The sequence below is a fragment of the Colobus angolensis genome, unplaced genomic scaffold (genome assembly GCF_000951035.1).
Source record: "Colobus angolensis palliatus isolate OR3802 unplaced genomic scaffold, Cang.pa_1.0 Scaffold7, whole genome shotgun sequence".
Lineage (NCBI taxonomy): Eukaryota > Metazoa > Chordata > Mammalia > Primates > Cercopithecidae > Colobus > Colobus angolensis.
Window position 1 is genome coordinate 18,420,446 of NW_012120709.1, and position 19,708 is coordinate 18,440,153.

Here is a 19,708-nt window from a genome sequence, read left to right on the forward strand (position 1 = left end):
GCCTGGCCCACCCATACTTATTCTAAGCTTTATCCACATAGATCTACCTGCTACTTGATGCATATGCTTCCATCAGAGAGCAGGAACTGTTTCCGGTTCTTCTTTGTATCCACAGTACAGAGCTGGCATCTAGTAGTGCTCAATAAATATTTGTTGAATGAATGGCCTCTGAACTTCACAGCATAGGTGTTTAGATATCTCTTTTTGTCTTATATTCAGATTATAATCCAAAGTCGTCTGGATCAGAGTATGGAGGAGAATCAGGACTTAAAGGTATGTCAAGACATGTATGTTTTACCCCTTAAAAACATTATGGGGGCCGGGCGTGGTGGTTCGCGCCTGTAATCCCAGCACTTCAGGAGGCTGAGGTGGGCAGATCACAAGGTCAGGAGATCGAGACCATCTTGGCTAACATGGCAAAACCCTGTCTCTACTAAAAATACAAAAAATTAGCCGGGCGTGCTGGCACACATCTGTAGTCCCAGCTACTCGGGAGGCTGAGGCAGGAGAATTGCTTGAACCCGGGAGGAGGAGGTTGCAGTAAGCAAAGATCGTGCCACTGCACCCTAGCCTGGGCAACAAAGCGAGACTCCATCTAAAAAACAAAACAAAACAAAAAACCATTATGGGAATGTTACACAACTTCAAGAGGGAAAGGGATTTCAGAATTAGAATCTTTCCTGTATCTGTATTATGTCTTTTCTTAAAAGAGAGAGATATTCCAAATATGTCAGGAAGGTAATACTTTTTTTTTTTTGAGACGGAGTTTCACTCTGTCGCCCAGGCTGGAGTGCAGTGGCCGGATCTCAGCTCACTGCAAGCTCCGCCTCCTGGGTTTATGCCATTCTCCTGCCTCAGCCTCCCGAGTAGCTGGGACTACAGGCACCCGCCACCTCGCCCGGCTAGTTTTTTGTATTTTTTAGTAGAGACGGGGTTTCATCGGGTTAGCCAGGATGATCTCCTGACCTTGTGATCCGCCCGTCCCAGCCTCCCAAAGTGCTGGGATTACAGGCTTGAGCCACCGCGCCCGGCCAAGGTAATACCTTTTTAATCCTGGCGGTAGGTAATAGAATTTCAGTGTCATTGGTTGTACCATTCTGTATGTTTGAAATATTTCATGGTTATTATTCTTTAATTAAAAGAAAAAAAAGTGTACCTAATACCAGTACAGTCTTTTTTTATAAATACTTCTCAGAATTATTTTAGGTCAGTGATTCCTAGCTTTTCTTTCAGTCATAAGTATATGACTAAAGCCGTTAACCCTCTCCCTGCAAGTATGCATATATGTTTGCACTCATACTCATAGACATGAATTTTTTTTTTTGGAGACAGAGTCTAGCTCTGTCACCCAGGCTGGAGTGCAATGGTGCAGTCTCAGCTCACTGCAACCTCCACCTCCCAGGTTCAAGCGATTCTCCTGCCTCAACCTCCCAAGTAGCTGGGACTACAGGTGCCCGCCACCATACCCGGTTAATTTTTGTATTTTTAGTAGAGATGGGGTTTCACTATGTTGGCCAGGCTTGTCTCGAACTGCTGACCTTGTGATCCGCCTGCCTTGGCCTCCCAAAGTGTTGGGATTACAGGCGTGAGCCACCGTGCCTGGCCAACATGAATTTTTAATAGAGCAACTTTTATTTATTTGTTTTGTTTTGTTTGTTTGGTTTTTGAGACAGAGTCTCACTCTGTCACCCCGGCTGAATGCCATGGCATGATCATGGCTAACTGCAGCTTTGACCTCCCGGCCTCAAGCGATCCCCCCACCTCAGCCTCCCTAGTAGCTGGGGCTTCAGGAATGCACCACCATGCCTGGCTAATTTTTGTGTTTTTTGTATAGATTGCTCTCGCCTTGTTGCCTAGGCTGGTCTTCAGCTCCTGGACTCAAGTGATTCTCCCATCTTGGCCTCCCAAAGTGCTGGGATATAGGCATGAACCACTGTTCCCAGCCTAATAGAGCAACTTTTGAGCCTATCTGTGGAGTCCAAGTTACAGATCCCCATTTTAGATACGTTAATTGCAAACTCTTGATGTAATACAATAGGAAGAGAAGAGATCGGGGTCTGGGTTATGGTTGTTCCCCTTCTAAAATCTATTTCCCAGTGACAATCGTGTACATATATTTTATCTATTGTAAGGGAATGTTAATTACTCAGTATTTCATTATTAGTCGAAATGTGTTTTTGTTTGACTCACAAAGAAACACTCCAACCGTTTGCTAACATTAAGAATAGAGATAATTATTTAATACCATTGGGGTAGGCATATTTAGATATCATATATTTAGTGAGAGGGATTTAGATTATTATAATTAGGTTTTCCTGTTGGTGAAGATTGCTAAATATAGAAATGAGAGCCTGTGGGAATGATGGGGTATCTTCTTCCTTGGCAATTCTTTTCTACCTGAGCAGTTAAGCCTGGGTACCAACAGAGAAGAACAGAATGGTTCTCTTCTTGTTTCTGTGGATCAGCCCGTACTGCTCACTGGACCAGAACTGTTTGCCTTAGTAGAGGGTTAATTTTTCATGCAATGATCAACTGGGTTTTGTCCTCTTGCCGACAGAATGAGGTAATGCAGTCTGAAGCAACCCAGATGTCACCATCTGATCTAACTATATTTGGTTTGCAGAAGGAGCTGCTGAAATGTAAACAAGAAGCCAGAAACTTACAAGGGATAAAGGTAAAAAAGAAGACATTTAATTCTTTAAATAAAGTCTCTGCAATATTAAGTAGTCTACTGGTGAGTGGTGAGAGGTGGAATTTTCTGTGGACCTTTAATAGCTCTGTGCTATTGGTAAAGAAAGGGCTTTGTGGGAGGGAAGTGAGACATGTCGAGGAATATACCTTTGATTTGCTGAGGCTTATTTCTAGTGGTTATGATTCACGGTGCTGCCATTTCCATCTGTGCCACCTTGATTGTCTCTATATGTAAAAGAACCCTCTTCAATGTGAAAGAATGTCCTTTAGGGCCGGGCGTGGTGGCTCATGCCTGTAATCCTAGCACTTTGGGGGGCCGAGGCATGCGGATCACGAGTTTAGGAGTTCGAGACCAGCCTGGCCAACATGGTGAAACCCCGTCTCTACTAAAAATACAAAAAAGTTAGTTGTGCATGGTGGCAGCACCTGTAATCCCAGCTACTTGGGAGGCTGAGGCAGGAGAATCGCTTGAATCCAGGAGGAGGAGGTTGCAGTGAGCTGAGATCACTCCATTGCACTCCAGCCTAGGTGACAAGGCGAGACTCCATCTCAAAAAAAAAGAAAAATAAAAAAGACTATCCTTTAAAAAATTGTTATTTGTTTTTGAATAGTTAACTAATATTCAAATAATTTTAAAGGTATAAAAAGATAAACCATGAAAAGTCTGCCTGCCAGCCCTGTCCCCTCAGTCACCTAGTTCTGTTTCCTAGAGGCATCTTTTTTTTCTTTTGTTTTTTTTAATCTTGACACAGACTCTCACTCTGTTGCCCAGGCTGGAGTGCAGTGGCGCGATCTTGGCTCACTGCAATCTCCACCTCCCGGGTTCAAGTGACTCTCCTGCCTCAGCCTCCCAAGTAGCTGGGATTACAGGTGTGCACCATCACACCCAGCTACTTTTTGTATTTTGAGTAGAGACTGGGTTTTAGCACGTTGGCCAGGCTGGTCTCGAGCTCCTGACCTCAGGTGATCCACCCGCCTTGGCCTCTCAAAGTGCTGGGATTACAGGTGTGACCCACCACGTGCCCGACCTCCTAGAGGCATCTTAACAGTTATCAGCACATATGTGTGTGTATCGTTTTCCCTCACGGTTTTACCCAAATAGTAGTATACTAGAAATACAACTTGATACCTTGCTTTTTTTCACTTAGTAGTATATCTTCGAGCTCATTCTATGTCAGTAGTACCTAAAGACTTTCCTAGGTCTTTTTTTATGGCTGTATCGTATTCCACTGTTTTCCACTGTATACATACATATATATGCTAAATAATTTATTATATATGAAAATTGCTAGTTTTTGCTAATATAAACAATGATCTAACTAACAGCCTTGAATATAAGTTGTTTTGTTTTTTCCGAGATGAAGTCTTGCTCTGTTGCCCAGAGCTGGAGTGCAGTGGCATGATCTCGGTTCACTACAACCTCCGCCTCCCAGGTTCAAGCAATTCTCCTGCCTCAGCCTCCCAAGTAGCTGGGATTACAGGCGTGTGCCACCACGCCCAGCTAATTTTTGTATTTTTAGTAGAGACAGGATTTTACCATATTGGCCAGGCTGGTCTCGAACTCCTAAACTCGTGATCCGCGTGCCTCGGCCTCCCAAAGTGCTGGGATTACAGGCGTGAGCCACCATGTCCAGCCTGAATATATGTTATTTCACCCAAATGGGAGTATATCTGTGGAATAAAACCTGGAAGTAGAAGAGGATGTTTTTATGTTGCTGCTTTTCCCAACTCTTCCTTGCACATCCATTGATGGGCTAGACTAGAGTTATCACTCAGCAACATTTTCCAAAGTATATTTTGTAGGCTTAGTACTTTTGAAACACTTTAAAAAACAAATGTGTTCCATGGTCAGATAAATTTGAGAAATGCTCTACAGTCTTGAAGACTCACTGTGAATAATAACATATAAAGGATCTGAAAAGGTCTGTCGTAAAGAGGTTGGCCTAAAAATGATTTAGAATCAATAACCACAGAAGTGTCTTTTCTTCCATGTAATGTGATGCGGCACATTAATGTCCCATGGAGCACATTTTGGGAAATATTCCTTTGAACTACTGATGCCAAGGGTATCTTAGACTTCCTTTACCATGTACTGTCATGGCAGAGAGTATAATTAAGAATGGGCTCCCACATTCTTCATAGTCTATACCATTTCTTTGCAGTCTGTAAAGAGAGAAAAGTCAAGACAAATATATTAGAATGCAGCCCTAGTCCATTACTTCTATTTGAAGCCACCATGGTTGATGGAATATGTCATAACTGTCCTTATAAGCAAGGATATCTAGCTCACCTTTTGTTAGGCATGATAAGAACCAAGAGGGTTCAAGCTGAGGGAAAGAAAGCCTAATGCTATTAAGATCCTAGGAAATTGGGAAGAGGAATCGTGAATCAAAGAACAGTTCTGGCTCTGGAAGCCAGCGTGGGAGTGATCTCAGGGATTCTTTAACAACAGAGTGGTGGGATGAATAGGGCCCATCTCTCCAGGAAATGGGGACTGGGCAGAGAGGTAGAGGGAAAAAGAGCTACTCTAGATTGAGTATTTATATGCCCAAGATATAGATGAGAAAGCCCAGGTGGGAGAAAGTAGAGTGCATTGTCCAAGGTTAACATCACAAAAGTAGTAAGTGGTAGCTTCATAATTTGAAGCTATGTCTCTCTGATCCCAAAGTCCAGTCATTCTCTCTCGAATACACCATGCTATCAGGATTGAGGGTGGGGACGAATAGTAAGCAGAGAAAAAAAATCAGGTTTCAGTAAGTTTCATAGAACAGTGGATAGGATTTTGCTCTGGATGCCAGTTTCCTAGAGGGGGACAGAAAAACCCCTCCTCAGCAACTCGTAGCAAGACCCTTTTACTCCATTGGTCTTCCAGTCTGCCATAACGAATGCTGGAAACACATTGAAGGGTTTAGTAATTTGTAATAACAACTGGCTGATTGATGAACTGAGACGACAATAATTAGTATGCTTTTCCCCTAGGATGCCTTGCAGCAGAGACTGACTCAGCAGGACACATCTGTTCTTCAGCTCAAACAAGAGCTACTGAGGGCAAATATGGACAGAGATGAGCTGCACAACCAGAATGTGAGTTAAATGAATGAGCCTTGACCTCAGTGAGCCCCGTTAGCAGAACAGGCTACTGCATGAAGTGCTATTAGAGTGGCCATCCTAATCTCTTATCTTGCTTCTGGGATGCCTGCCCTAAGTGTCTGCAATTATTTTTATTCCCCATTAGACTCATCTCTGTTCCTAGGTGAAAGCCCACATCATACTGGGCGGGAAGGTCCTTGATCTCCTCTTCAACTTTGAGGACACTGAGATACCGAGGCAAAATTGTGGTTCTACAGTCTAATTGCTTCACTAACAACATGGAGAGCAGCTGTGTATTTTTACCATCATACCCTCTCTGTGCTGCATACTGTAACTGCCAACATTAACTATGGTTACTAAGTAGCTGGTTTCCTTGAGGATTAGCAGGCAGTACCTGCGTGCCATGAATTCTTTCTTATCCTTGCAGGTGGATCTGCATAGGAAGCTAGATGAGAGGAACCGACTCTTGGGAGAATATAAAGTAAGAGTGAATATCAGTTTGGAAATGCCTTCCACTGACCTTTCATGAACAGCCCATTATTGTTGCTCAAAAAGCACTTAAGTATTCTATTCTCATCCTTGCTTTTTAATTTTTTTTTATCCTTGCTTTTTAGAAGGAAGCATTTTTCTGTGTCCCCTGATGCACTAGCCCTGAAGGATAGATGGCACAGCTAGGAGAGGGAGTACAGGACTAGGGGTCTAGAAACTTCAGTTCTAGTCTTACCTTTATCTCTGACTAGTATGAATGGCTCATACTGGTCCTCCTACAAATGACAGTTCCCTTCTTCGTTACTCTTGAAGAATCCTTTGCACTATGTAAGACTATTACGGTGTGTAAAGTCTTCCTGGTATATTTTGAGGAAAGGACTTTCTTTTCCTGAGGCTCTACTTTACTTGAGTGGAAGTTATATTACAGAGGGTGAACTCTTCAGTGCCCCTGGTTTTGCCACTCATCTGAAAGCTCTATCTCTATTGCAGAAAGAGCTGGGGCAGAAGGATCGCCTTCTTCAGCAGCACCAGGCCAAGTTAGAAGAAACACTCCGGAAACTCTCTGATGCCAGTTACCACCAGGTCAGAACATATTCAGCCACTGACTTTCCTGCCCCTTTGGCCCAAAGAAATCCTTTTCTGATTTAGTGTCTGTTTTGCAGGTGGATCTAGAGCGAGAGCTAGAACACAAAGATGTCCTCTTGGCTCACTGTATGAAAAGAGAGGCAGATGAGGTAACCTAGACCCTGTGTTCTCCCTCCCACATTTATGAAGCAAACGGGGCAATGGTGTTTCTGACTCAGAGCTGAACCAAGGCCACAGGCTCATTTGTTAGGAGACTCTATAATGAGCTAGTTAAGAGTACAGGTTCCAGAATAAGAAAATCTGGTTGCACATTCTACCTTTACCACTCTTACGTTGTGTGGCCTTCAGTTGCTTATCTTCTGAACCTTAGAAATAGGCCTTATTTGGAAAATGAAAATAATAGTGATTCAGTTCATCATTATGAAGAATATATGAGGTAATCCACATAAATAAGCACAGTCCTGTTGGATCCACTTGGCATAGAGTCAGACTCAAAAAATATTCACCATGGCCTGGCACAGTGGCTCACATCTGTAATCCTAGCCTTTGGGAGGCCAAGGCAGGTGGCTAACTTGAGGTCAGGAGTTTGAGACCAGCCTGGCCAACATGGTGAAACCCCGTCTCTACTAAAAATACAAAAATTAGCCAGGCAAGATGGCACGGGCCTGTAATCCCAGCCACTCAGGCGGCTGAGGCAGGAGAATCACTTGAACCTGGCGGGGGGGGCAGAGGTTGCCATAAGCTGAGATTGTGCCACTTCACTCCAGCCTGAGTGACAGAGCAAGACTCTGTCCCAAAAAACAAAACAAAACATATATATGTATATTCACCATTATTTTTAAATTACTGAAGCAAAGCCAGGCAGTGCTGGAGCAGCATTCTGAGGCTCTCCAGTGCTGTGGCAGAAGCTAGGTTGTGGCCTCCAGGTGGAGGTTAGCATTTCCTTCATTCACATCCAACAATGCGTACTAAGTGTCAAGTGCTGGGCATACAGCAGTGACCAAAAGGGGAAAAAAATCTATACTTAAGAACGACACGGCCGGGCGCGGTGGCTCAAGCCTGTAATCCCAGCACTTTGGGAGGCCGAGACGGGCGGATCACGAGGTCAGGAGATCGAGACCATCCTGGCTAACACGGTGAAACCCCGTCTCTACTAAAAAATACAAAAAACTAGCCGGGCGAGGTGGCGGGCGCCTGTAGTCCCAGCTACTTGGGAGGCTGAGGCAGGAGAATGGCGTAAACCCGGGAGGCGGAGCTTGCAGTGAGCTGAGATCCGGCCACTGCACTCCAGCCCGGCGGGCGACAGAGCAAGACTCCGTCTCAAAAAAAAAAAAAAAAAAGAATGACACATTTTAATAGAGAGAGCCATTAAACAGACAGACAATTATATACTTCGTCAGGAACTGATAAATGTAAAGAAGAAAAATAAGACAGCACATCTGGTTTACAATTCTCCCTTTAACAAGCAACATTTCTTCATGCTGCTATAGGTGACCAACTACAACAGTCACAACTCTCAAAGCAATGGTTTTCTCCTTCCAACAGCAGGAAAAGGAGCTGCTTCAATCAGCAACAGAGGGGTAGGTATCTGGATTGATGGAGACCTGCCATTTCTCACTGAAACCAAAGAGTGCCAAACCCACGGCCAGTGGGTGAGGCCTTTTATATTCCAGTTCCCTAATTCCTGGATCTGTGGAGTGTGTAAAGATGTGAGGCACTTGCTATACAAAATTAAGAATTAGTGGAGAAACCATAGGCCTGCTTCTGTGGGGGAAAAAAAAATCTCTTCTGGAAACTTCAGCCCAGTGGTTGGGATGTGGCACCATGCCATGCCAGCAGCACCTTATTTTTGCCCACAGACCAGCGACCTGCAGCTTGTTCAAGATGCTCTCCGCAGCCTGCGCAACAGCTTCAGTGGGCACGATCCTCAGCACCACACCATTGACAGCTTGGAGCAGGGCATCTCCAGCCTCATGGAGCGCCTGCATGTTATGGAGACGCAGAAGAAACAAGAAAGAAAGGTAACCTTCTTGCTGTGGTGTCTCTCTTAGGCAAGCTCCTGAGAAAGCCGGGTTTTAAGAATGTTAATTGAGATGAAGGCAGTGTGAAGAGATATAAGACCCTGTTAAAGGTTAGAGTTGTTTTTCTCTATTAGTTTTTCTCTCAGTAGAACGGACTATTCATTATGGTATGACAATCCAGAGAAGGAATTCATGGTCACACTGGCTCCCAGCAACTGTAGCTGTGTAAGGATTGTGGCTCTTGACCCCACAGGGTCTCCCTTTACAGCTTCTTCCCCTCCCACCTACCCCTGAATGAGCTTGGCATTGGATGAGAAAATATATGGAAAATACATTGGAAACCAGAAAGCCTTTCATATATATTATTATTGTTAGGATAAATATATTCGATTTTATATGTTGTGGAAGAGGTGGTAGAAAAATATGTAGTATTTTAAGCACACTTTTATGATTTAAATTTCTTGGTTAAGTTCTCCCATTGATCATAACTCTTGTGATTTTTGTGTGGCTCCCCAGGTTCGAGTCAAGTCACCCAGAACTCAAGTAGGTAGTGAATACCGGGAGTCCTGGCCCCCTAATTCAAGTAAGTACCCATTTTTGCTCAGTAGGGACTCCTAGCATATTAGACCAGGAATTTAGTATTTTTCACACTAACAATATTTTGGGGATGTACTTTTTCTTGTAGTACTTCACTTTTATACTATTTTGTTTCTGTAGAAATACTGGAATTGAGTTAGTTCTAAGACCATGAAGACATATGCCATCATCACCCCCAGTGCCATTTAGCCACGTGCAGGCAGGATGCTGTTGACTCAGAGAGGCTAAAATATCTTTGAAGAACATACAAGCTCAAAACATTTATGCTGAAAAAGCAAAATATAAAACAACAAAAACACATACATACATAAATTTTCCTACACTCCCAGATAGCACAAAAAAATTTCCACTTCTTCCTTGAAGCAAGGCATTTAATTTATTTGGAGATATTCTTAAAACTTTGAGCGCTGAGGCTGGGTGCGGTGCCTCATGCCTGTAATCCCAGCACTCTAGGAGGCTGAGGCGGGCAGATAACCTGAGGTCAGGAGTTCAAGACCAGCCTGGCCAACATGATGAAACCCCATCTCTACTAAAAATACAAAAATTAGCCAAGTGTGGTGGCACACGCCTGTAATCCCAGCTACTCAGGAGGCTAAGGCAAGACACTCGCTTGAACCCAGGAGGCGGAGGTTGCAGTGAGCCAAGATTGCGCCATTGCACTCCAGCCTGGGTGACAGAGTTGAGACTCCATCTCAAAAAAACAAAACAAAACAAAACAAAAAACTTTGAGTGCTTAAGGCATTTAGTTTAAGTCCTGCAAAATGTTTGCACCACCTAGCGGCCATGGCTAGAAAGTGTATTTTAACCTGCTCCATGCCCACTCTGTATTTTTTCCCATTTGTTCAAACTTGTTGGAAAGCTACCCTGCCTGGTAATTCCTATTTTAGTTTGTATTTTGCCTTTTGTGGCTTAGTAATGTTCATGTTTTCTTATTTTTTAATCAGGCCTAATCGAAAGGTATCTAAACAATAATTTATAAAAACCAAATAGTAAAAAGCTGACTAGAAACAGTTTTGTATGTTACATATAAATTTTTAAAAGCACATTAAGAAATCTAAACTAAAATACTGAAAATACTTGCAAAAATATGAAATGTAAAATATTTTTGTAGAGTAAATAAAATAGCATTTCAAACCTCTGATCCCAGATATCTTTTCCTCTTGGATGAGGTATCTATGCTGGGAATGAAACAATTTTTTTTTTTTTTTTTTTAGCGGCGGGGGATGGAGTTTCGCTCTTGTTGCCCAGGCTGGAGTGCAGTGGCGCGATCTCTGTTCACTGCAACCTCTGCCTCCCGGGTTCAAGTGATTCTCCTGCCTCAGGCTCCCCAGTAGCTGGGATTACAGATGTGTACCACCACGCCTGGCTAATTTTTGTATTTTTAGTAGAGATGGGGTTTTGCCATGTTGGCAATGAATTATTTTATTACCAGAATTAGTTCCAGTTTCCTTTTCTAGCAGTGTTTCAAAATAGTCATTTCTATTGTTTGGAGAGGATTTTTATTATTATTTTATTCATTGATTCCTTCAGATTAGTGTAAACTGCCAATATAAATAGGTGTAAATACTTAGAAATTTCTTTTTTAAGCATAATAAACTCCCCCCTGGAAAAATTACTTTGTGCATATATAGTATTTAAAATATTACAAATAAATCTACAGCTGCTTGAAAACTAAGTTGTTAATCTAATGCTTCCAGTGATATCTGTATTCACAAACAAGCTGAAATGTCTCTTATCTGAAAATATAAAAACTTGTGTAACTCTGGCCAGCTCTCTAGCTACTGATTGATTTCTCTTATTCCTCTACATCAAAATTCTTAAAAGAATGGTCTGTACCACTCGTGCTCTCTTTTCTTCCTCACTTCCTGTTCACTACTCAACCCACTACAGTCTTTTATCTGTTACTCTGCTTAGTGTTCTTCTGGTTGGGTCACTGTTGACTTTTTTGTTGCCTAATCAAGTGGTTACTTTTTAAACTTTATCTTTCATTGTCTTTTCAAAAGCATTGACTCTTCTCTAAAAGTCTCCTGGAAACTTTCTTCTTCTTCAGTTTCAGTGTCATTCAGATATTTATTTAACATATTTACTGAGCATCCATTATTCACCATCAACATTAGATGCTGGAGATATAGAGATGAACAAGTTCGATTTGCCACTGGCAGGTAGTGAAGTCAATACTGAGTTTTCCTTCTAGTCCTTCCTGAATCTCATTTTATTCTGCTCTAATTCTTGAATGTTGACATGTCCTGGGATTCCATCCAATTGAAGCCTAAACCTAAGCCTTTTCATATTGTCTTTGGCATCAAGTGATCTCTTCCACTCCCTGGCTTTAACTACACTTGTGTGCCGATTATTTTTATGTTTTATCTCAAATCTCAGTTCTTTTCTGAGCTTCAGTACTATTTTTTATTTTTATTTATTCATTTTGAGACAGAGTCTTGTTCTGTCGCCCAGGCTGGAGTGCAGTGGTATGATCTCAACTCACTGCAAGCTCTGCCTCCCGGGTTCAAGTGATTCTCCTGCCTCAGCCTCCCAAGTGTTTGGGATTACAGGTGCGTGCCACAACACCCGGCTAATTTTTTGTATTTTAGTAGGGACAGGGTTTCACTGTGTTGCCCAGGCTGGTCTTGAACTCCTGAGCTCAGGCAATCCACCTGCTCCGGCCTCCCAAAGTGCTGGGATTACAGGCATGAGCCACCGCATCCAGCCTAGTACTATATTTTTAAATGTAAACTAGATATCTCTCTTTGTAGGTCCCAAGGCACTGTAAAGTCATGTCCAAAACTGGACACAAAATAATAGAGAGGGAAAAATACAGAATATACAATCAAACAGATCTAGGGTACAGTTTTGGCTCTGCCATTTAGCACAGTGTGTGACCATGGGCAAAATGTTAATGTCACTGAATCTTAGTTTCCTTTTTTTATGGAACCAAAGTAATAGTGAAGAATTTGAGCATGAAATGAAATGAAATGAAATGATCTAGTGTACTGTGGAGCATATGAGAGATGCAAGGCAAATGCTTCTCATTCGCCTCTGGCTGTGCCCTTTCTCTTTCCTTTTCAACATAATTAAATTTCCTGAAAGAGTAATGTACTTTCTGAACCCACCTCCTTTCTTGCCATTTACTCTTAAGGGAAAACAATAATTATTTCAGATTTAAAGTAAAACAATAGATTAGTGAAATCAAGTTGAGAGTTCATATAAAAACCCATATAACCAGAGAATGTTCTTTTCAACCAACGGTGCTTGGGACAACTGGATATTTCCATGAAATGGGACCCCCTACTTCACACCATATACAAAAGTTAACTCAGACTATAGATCAATGACTTCAATATAAGAGCTTAAAGCTATAAAGTTCTTAGAAGAAAACATAGAGGAAAATATTCATGACCTTGGATTTGGCAGTGGATTCTTAGATAGGACATCAAAAGCATGAGCAACAAAAGAAAAAAGATAAAATTGGCCTGGGCACAGTGCCTTATGCCTGTAATCCCAGCACTTTGGGAGGCCAAGGTGGGTATATCACCTGAGATGGGGAGTTTGAGACCAGCCTGGCCAACATGGTGAAACCCCATCTCTGCTAAAAATACAAAAATTAGGTGGGTGTGGTAGTGGGTACCTGTAATCCCAGCTACTCGGGAGGCTGAGGCAAGAGAATCACTTGAACCTGGGAGGCGGAGGTTGCAGCTAGCTGAGATTGCGCCACTGCACTCCAGCCTGGGCTACAGAGGGAGACTTTGTCTCAAAAATAATAATCATAAAATAAAATAAATAAATAGATAAAAGATAAAATTGGACTTCATCAAAATTAAAAACTTTTTTGTATAAAACCTCTATCTAGAAAGTAAGCAGACAACCTACAGAATAGGAGAAAATATTTGCAAATCATATTGTCTGATAAGGATCTAGGATCCAAAATATATAAAGAACCCTTACAACTCAACAGCAAAAGGACAAACAACCCAAGAGAAAACGGGCAAAATACTTGAACAGACATTTCTCCAAAGAAGATAAAGAAATGGCCAGCCAGGTGCGGTGGCTCACACCTGTAATTTCAGCACTTCGGGAGGCCGAGGTGGGCAGATCATGAGGTCAGGAGATCGAGACCACCCTGACCAATGTAGTGAAACCTCATCTCTACTAAAAATACAAAAATTAGCTGGGTGTGGTGGTGTGCGCCTGTAGTCCCAGCTACTCAGGGGGTGAGGCAGGAGAATTGCTTGAACCTGGGAGGCTGATGTTGCAGTGAGCTGAGATTGTACCACTGCACTCCAGCCTGGCACCAGAGCGAGATTCTGTCTAGAAAAAAAACAAAAAAAACCCCAAATGGCCAATAAACCCATGAAAAGATGCCCAAAATCATTAGTCATTAGGGGAATGCAAATCAAAACCACAGTGAGACACCACTTTACACCTACTAAATGGTGTCAAAAATGGAGAATAATAAGTGTCGGTGAGAATGTGGAGAAGTTGGAGCTGTCATACATCGCTCTGGGGATGTAAATGGTGCAGCTGCTATGGAAGACAGTTTGGCACTTCCTCAAAAAGTTAAACATGGAGTTACCATATGACCCAAAAGAATTGAAAACAGGAGTTCAAAAAAACGTGTACGTCTATGTGCCTAGCAGTCATATTCACAATATTCAAAAAGTAGAAACACCTCAGATGTCCATCAACTGATGAATGGATAGACAAATTCTAATATATGCATACAGTGGAATATTATTCACCTATAAAGAGGAATGAAGCACTGATTCACGCTACAGTGTGAATGAACCTGGAAAACATGCTAAGTGGAAGATGCCAGACACAAAAGGGCACATATTGTATAAGTTCATTTATATAAAATGTCCAGAAAAGGCAAATCCATAGATACAGAAAGTAGAGTGGGTTAGCCAGATTCCAGGGTCAGGAGCGAGGGAGGAATAGCTAATAACCACTCAGTGCATACAGATTTTCTTTTGGGATGATGACAGTGTTCTGGAACTGGATAACGGTGGTTGTTTGCACATCATTTTAAATGTACTAAATGCCATTGAATTGCACACCTTAAAATGGTTAAAATGGTGAATTTTACTACAATATTTAAAAAGTGAGATTTTGTAAAAAATAGCAGTTCTGCCTTCTGCCTAGGATGTAGAAAGCCAGAAAAAGCCTTGCTTCTACCGAAACAACAAGAAAAAGTTGGATAATCTGAAAAATCGTAACTTTCTTGAACCCATCAGAGAGATGAAATCATAGTGCAATCAACTAACCTGAAAAAGAAACAGGTGCCTACAAGGAGACATAGGATGAAAGTACTGGCTCACTTGTGGTAGAGCCTGGGAGGAAGATGGGACCACTATACAACAGATAAGAATTCAGCTGAGATTTTTTTTTTTTTTTTTTTTTGAGACGGAGTCTTGCTCTTGTTGCCCAGGCTGGAGTGCAATGACACAATCTCGGCTCACTGCAACCTCTGACTCGCAGGTTCAAGCGATTCTCCTGCCTCAGCCTCCCGAGTAGCTGGGATTACAGGTGCCCACCACTACACCTGGCTAATTTTTGTATTTTTGGTAGAGACGGGTTTTCACCATGTTGGCCAGACTGGTCTTGAACTCCTGACATCAGGTGATCTGCCCGCTTTGGCCTCCCAAAGTGTTGGGATTACAGGGGTGAGCCACTGCACCCGGCCTGAGATTTTTAATTATTTGCTAAAGGCTGAGAAGACAGTATAGGAACCTTGGGAGCCACAGACACAAGAGGAATTTATACCCACTTGCAGACACTTTTTCATGACTACCAGGTGCTTATGAAAAGATTGGTTGTGACAGTGAGATATCATCTCACTCCAGTTAAAATGCCTTTTATCAAAAAGACATTTGACACAGCGGGCATGTGAAAAAAAAAAAAAAGGATGCTAGCAAGGATGCAGAGAAAGGGGAATGAATATTATACACCATTGGTGGGCATGTAAATGAGTATAGTTATAATAGAAAACAGTGTGGACATTCCTCAAAAAAAAAAAATTACAAATAGAGCTACCATATGAGCCAGCAATTCCACTGCTGGGTATATATCCAAAAGAAAGGAAATCAGTATATCAAAGAGGTATCTTCGTTCCCATGTTTATTGCAGCACTATTTCCAATAGCCAAGGCTGATCACAGTGGCTTGTGCCTGTAATCCCAGCACTTTGGGAGGCTGAGGCAGGAAGATGGCTTGAGCTCAGGAATTTGAGATCAGCCTGGGCAAAATAGCAAGACCTTGTCTCTACTAAAAATAAAATTAGCTGGGCATGGTGGCACATGCTTGTAGTCCCAGCTACTCAGGAGGCTGCAGTGGAAGGACAGCTTTAGCCTGGGAGATAAAGGCTGTGGTGAGCTATAGTTTGTGCTACTGCACTCCAGAGTGAGATCCTGTCTTAAAAACAAAACAAAACACCAAATAAACAAAAACACATTAGCCAAGATATAGAATTCATCGAAGTGACCATCAACAGATGAGTGGATAAAGAAAAAAAAAAAAAATATATATATATATATGCAAAGGAATATTATTATTCTGCTATAACAAAGCATAAAATCCTTTCTTTTGCAGCAACATGGATGGAGCTAGATCTTATTATGTGAAGTGAAATAAGCCAGGCACAGAAAGACAAATACCACATGTTCTCTATTAGTATGTGGGAGCTAAAAAAAAAAAATGTATCTCATGGAGGTAGAGAGTAGATTGGTGGTAACTAGAACCTGGGAAGGCTTGGGGAGGGTGACAGAGAGGTTGGTTAATGGATACAAAAATACAGTTAGATAAAAGGAGTGAGATCTAGTGTTTGATAAGAAAGTAGGGTGACTATAGCTATAATTTATTGTATAGTTTGTAATAGCTAGGCTGGGCGTGGTGGCTCATGCCTGTAATCCCAGCACTTTGGGAGGCTGAGGCAGGTGAAACCTTGTCTCTACTAAAAATACAAAAATTAGCAGGTCTGGTGGCAAGCACCTGTAATCCCAGCCACTTGAGACACAAGAATCGCTTGAACCCAGGAGGCAGAGGTTGCAGTGAGCTGAGATCGCACCACTGCACTCCAGCCTGGGTGACAGAGTGAGACTGTCTCAAAAAGGAAAAATAAAAAAATAAAAGAGCTAGAAGAATTGGGATGTTTTAATATAAAGAAAAGATAAATGTAGGCCAGGCGTGGTGGCTCACACCTGTAATCCTAGCACGTTGGGAGGCCGAGGCAGGTGGATCATCTGAGGTTGGGAGTTCGAGACCAGCCTCACCAACATGGAGAAACCCTGTCTCTACTAAAAATACAAAAATTAGCCAGGCATGGTGGCAGATGCCTGTAATCCAGCTACTCAGGAGGCTGAGGCAGGAGAATCGCTTGAACCCAGGAGGTTGAAGTTGCGGTGAGCCAAGATTGCGCCATTGCACTCCGGCCTGGGTAACAAGAGTGAAACTCCGTCTCAAAAAAAAAAAGGAGAAAAAATAAATGTTTTAGGTGATGGATATCCCAGTTACTCTGACTTGATCATTGCACGTTGTATGCACGTATCAAAATAACACGAGCCAGGCATGGTGGGCTTTCGCCTGTAATCTCAGCTACTTGGGAGGCTGATGTGGGAGTATTATTTGTGTCCAGGGATTTGAGACCAGCCTGGGCAACATAACAAAACCCCATCTTAAAAATATATATATATGCTGGGCGTGGTGGCTCACGCCTGTAATCCCAGCACTTTGGGAGGCCGAGGCGGGCGGATCATAAGGTCGGGAGATTGAGACCATCCTGGCTAACACGGTGAAACTCCGTCTCTACTAAAAATACAAAACAATTACCTGGGCATGGTGGCAGGCGCCTGCAGTCCCAGCTACTTGGGAGGCTGAGGCCGGAGAATAGCGTTAACCCGGGAGGCGGAGCTAGCAGTGAGCTGAGATTGCACCACTGCACTCCAGCCTGGGTGACAGAGCAAGACTCCGTCTCAAAAAAACAAACAAACAAACAAACAAAAAACATATATATGTATATAATCTAAAAATACGTATAACTAATATGTATCAATTTAAAAATTAATAAAATATGCTTTTGGTTAAAAAAAGGTTGGTCGTGGGGATAGAGTCTAAAAACACCCTCCCTCCCTCCTTCATGGAGCAAGGGGGCAGCTGCCACTGCAGTAAAGGCATGAAGCTACATCTGGACCATTCTCGCTTATGGAGCAAAGCCTTGAGCCACTGTGGAAGGGAAGCAAATCCTGTTGACCCCTCCGTCCCTGCTCTAGGCAAAGGTGAAGACCCATTACACCTAGTGGCGATGGAAAGGAAAAGGAACACTACCTTGGCAGAGGCGCAGGAAACTATCTTGGACTCAGATTATAAGAGGTCGCCTACCACTGAGGAAGGGACAGGATCACTGAGAAAACCCCACTTAAAAACTGGGGCTGCGTGAGGACAACAGAGAAGCACTGCTCATCTCCCACCACCAGGGGAGCAAGCACTGTTTAATTAGCAGCAGTGGACGGCTTCTGAGGCAGGAAACAGCATACAGAGGCTGACTGAGGCACAGGCACATGAGGAAAGCCTACAGCTGAGGGAGGGGAAGGAACATCAAGGAACAACTCTCCAACAACCCAGCTGTCCCTAAACCTAACTCTAGAAGACTTGGAAAATGGTGGTGCACTGAAGGTAACCTTAACAAAAATCTCAATCCCAGCTCAGCTTCTGACCAAATTAACTCAACTGTCCCCACTAATGGCCTGGAAGAACAGTGTGCCCATTTCTAAACAGATATTTTTACCTCTGTCTCTCCTGTCTTAACATATGTCTGGCATTCAGTAAGAAATTATGAGGCACCCACAAGAGCAAGAGAAAAACTAAGCCACTGTGAAGAGCAAAAGCAGTCAATAGAACCAAACTCAAATATGACAAGGATGTCGAAACTAGCAGACAAGGAATTTAAAGTAACTATGATTCATATGTTAAAGGCTGTAGTGAAAATGTTGATAACATGCACATACAGGTGAGGAAGACTCAACCAGCTACTATTTATAGGAAACCCACTATAAATATAATGATATAAATGGATTTAAAAGTAAAAAGATGGATAAAGATATACCATGGAAACACTAATCAAAAGGAAGTGTGGTTATATTAGTATCTGATAAAGTATACTTGAGAACAAGGAATATTTCCAGGTATAAAGATGATATATAATGATAAAAAGGTCAATTCACCAAGAAGACATAATAATCCTAAATGTGTGTATACCCAATAACAGCTTTGAAATACATGAAGCAGGCCAGGCACTGTGGTTCATTGTAATCCCATGCATTTTGGGAGGCTGAGACAGGAGGATCACTTGTGCCCAGAAGTTTGCGACAAGTCTGGGCAACATGGTGAGACTCTGACTCTACAAAAATAAAAATAAAAATAAATTAGCCAGGTGTGGTGGCATATGCCTGAAGTCCTAGCTACTTGGGAGGCTGAGGCAGGAGGATCACTTGAGTCTGGGAGTTGGAGGCTGCACTCCAGCTTGGGCAACTGGGTGACAGAGTGAGACACTGTCCTCCCTCCTCTCCCCCTCAAAAAATACATGAAACAAAAACTGAAAGGAGAAATAGATAAATCTAGTTACAATTGGAGGCTTTAATATTTCTTTTGCATAATCAGTAGAAGTAGTGTACAGAACATCAATAAGAAGATAGAAAACCTGGGCCGGGCGCAGTGGCTCATGACTGTAATCCCAGCACTTTGGAAGGCCAGGGTGGGCAGATTACTTGAGGTCAGGAGTTCGAGACCAGCCTGGCCATCATGGTGAAACCCCCATCTCTTGGAGGCTTTAATACTTCTTTTGCAGTAATCAGTAGAAGTAGCGTACAGAACATCAATAAGAATACGGAAAACCTGGGCCAGGCATGGTAGCTCATGACTGTAATCCCAGCACTTTGGGAGGCTAGGGTGGGCAGATTACTTTAGGTCAGGAGTTTGAGACCAGCCTGGCCAACATGGTGAAACCTCTGTCTCTATTAAAAATATAAAAATTAGCCGGGCATGGTGGCAAGTGCCTGTAACCCCAGCTACTTGGGAGGTTGAGGCAGGAGAATCACTCGAACCCGGGAGGCAGAGGTTGCAGTGAGCCAAGATTGTGCCACTGCACTCCAGCCTGGGTGTCAGGGCAAGACTTGTCTCAATCAATAAGTAAGATTGGACATGGTGGCTCACGCCTGTAAGCCCAGCATTTTGGGAGGCTGAGGTGGG

At 42.7% G+C, this 19,708-nt stretch overlaps 1 protein-coding gene across 2 annotated transcripts in view; it reads left to right on the plus strand.

Moving 5' to 3' along the window:
* Positions 1-19,708, plus strand: part of DIXDC1 (DIX domain containing 1) — a 102,100-nt gene that overhangs the window by 61,967 nt on the left and 20,425 nt on the right. For both annotated transcript variants that reach the window (XM_011926725.1, XM_011926726.1), the window contains 9 exons: positions 220-273; positions 2,624-2,674; positions 5,671-5,775; positions 6,209-6,262; positions 6,760-6,852; positions 6,933-7,004; positions 8,346-8,435; positions 8,715-8,876; positions 9,393-9,459. In XM_011926725.1, coding sequence (XP_011782115.1) covers positions 220-273; positions 2,624-2,674; positions 5,671-5,775; positions 6,209-6,262; positions 6,760-6,852; positions 6,933-7,004; positions 8,346-8,435; positions 8,715-8,876; positions 9,393-9,459 — 748 coding nt within the window. The remainder of the gene's footprint in view (positions 1-219; positions 274-2,623; positions 2,675-5,670; positions 5,776-6,208; positions 6,263-6,759; positions 6,853-6,932; positions 7,005-8,345; positions 8,436-8,714; positions 8,877-9,392; positions 9,460-19,708) is intronic.